General features: G+C 33.1%; 1 protein-coding gene across 1 annotated transcript in view; it reads left to right on the top strand.

Annotated features, from left to right (window-relative positions):
* The window catches only part of LOC106472091 (alanine aminotransferase 1-like), a 4,520-nt gene extending 4,055 nt beyond the window's left edge, over positions 1–465 (top strand). Inside the window, exon 4 of the mRNA XM_013932722.2 lies at positions 302–465. Coding sequence (XP_013788176.2) covers positions 302–333 — 32 coding nt within the window. The 3' untranslated portion in view covers positions 334–465. The remainder of the gene's footprint in view (positions 1–301) is intronic.
* Positions 466–1,460: the final 995 nt, after the last annotated feature.

Genomic DNA, 1,460 nt, shown 5'->3' with positions numbered 1-1,460 from the left:
CGTGTTATTAGCGTCACGTGACTTCCGCTGTCGTAACAATATGTACTTAACAATATAGAAGTTAAGCGTTTTACAATCATGTCCATAACTATCTAATAATTTGGAAGTTGACCTTAAAATAGTTTAATACATATTTACATAACTATCTAGAAGTTGATTCTGTTTTATTCGTAGTTGATAATAATGAAGTTGAAAGTTGAAAAAACTTAGAAAATGAAAATTCTAACGTTTTATTGAATTTTTCAAAATTGTATGCATACCATTTTTATAACATCTAATATTTTGTTTTGCATTTGTTTAGAAATTTGCTTAGAACTTCACCTTCTGCTATAGCCTATGTTAAGCATGACCCCAGAGACTCGTTAATCCTGGATGAAGACTAGCGTTGAAACATTCATGTTTTTGAACTTGGTCCTTCTGGGTAGCTAACTCCTTGAAATTGTATTGGAATTGGTTGATACTAAATAATCCACGTACCAGAATGTTGTTCATTCCAAATAACTTTGTGTCCGCTGGTCAGATGAGGTTTATGGTAAGGAATTCTCACAGATTCGAGAAGTTTAAATAAGATTGTAATAAATTCTGAGTGAAGCACAATCTCTCACTTTTTTCTTTCAGACTTCCTACAGATAAACTACACTATTTGTGGAACTCTAAGGAAAGTCACAAACTTTCCTCTCCAGAAGATAAGAATATTTGTCTTTGTAAAACTACATTCCGTCGATAAGCCATTCTGTGTGTTTGTTGCACATATTTTGTTAGCCTCTTCCTTTACAAACAAGTTGTTTTTAATTAAGATTCGTTTATCAGATCCGAAACCTCTTATTTTTTTATATTTAACACTTACCTGTTGAACATCGGTATGACTGAATACGACAAAATAAAAAGGCAAAGTTGGAAATTGACAATAAAACACTTGAATGAATGTGTAGACGTTAGTAATGAGACAGTTCATTAAATAACAATTAATACTGTCCAGTCTATAGCTATGGCTACACATTAGAGGGATTTTTTTATCACCGGCTTTCCTCCCTCCAATTATGGAGTAATACATTTGTCAGACACATAATACAGTCCAGGTGGCATATCACCTTCCCTAATTTCACATGAATGACCAAGGCATGGCACCCAGTCGGCAGCAACCTCCAATTTCCCCTTTTTTAGTATGCTGTCTAGTTATGTATTAATTAACTTGTTTTTACTTTGTTCAATCTATATACTACTAAAACTCTGAGATTGTTTGTGTGTTTGTTTGTCTGTAATTAAATACAGCAAAAACGGTGCACAATACCGACATATTTGTATTGAAATGAGAATATAAACAGAATAAAACAAGTTTCGTTAAAATCGGGCCACGTGTTACCGAGTTAGCCCCATTTTTCGGGTAACTTTTCGTACATTCGATTATTATAAAACTTCGTTTTTGCACCCGATGTATCACTTTAAAATATCTTCTATAC

This window comes from Limulus polyphemus, unplaced genomic scaffold, assembly GCF_000517525.1.
Source record: "Limulus polyphemus unplaced genomic scaffold, Limulus_polyphemus-2.1.2 Scaffold5076, whole genome shotgun sequence".
In the NCBI taxonomy this organism is placed as follows: domain Eukaryota; kingdom Metazoa; phylum Arthropoda; class Merostomata; order Xiphosura; family Limulidae; genus Limulus; species Limulus polyphemus.
This window is presented reverse-complemented; position numbering and strand designations above follow the sequence as displayed.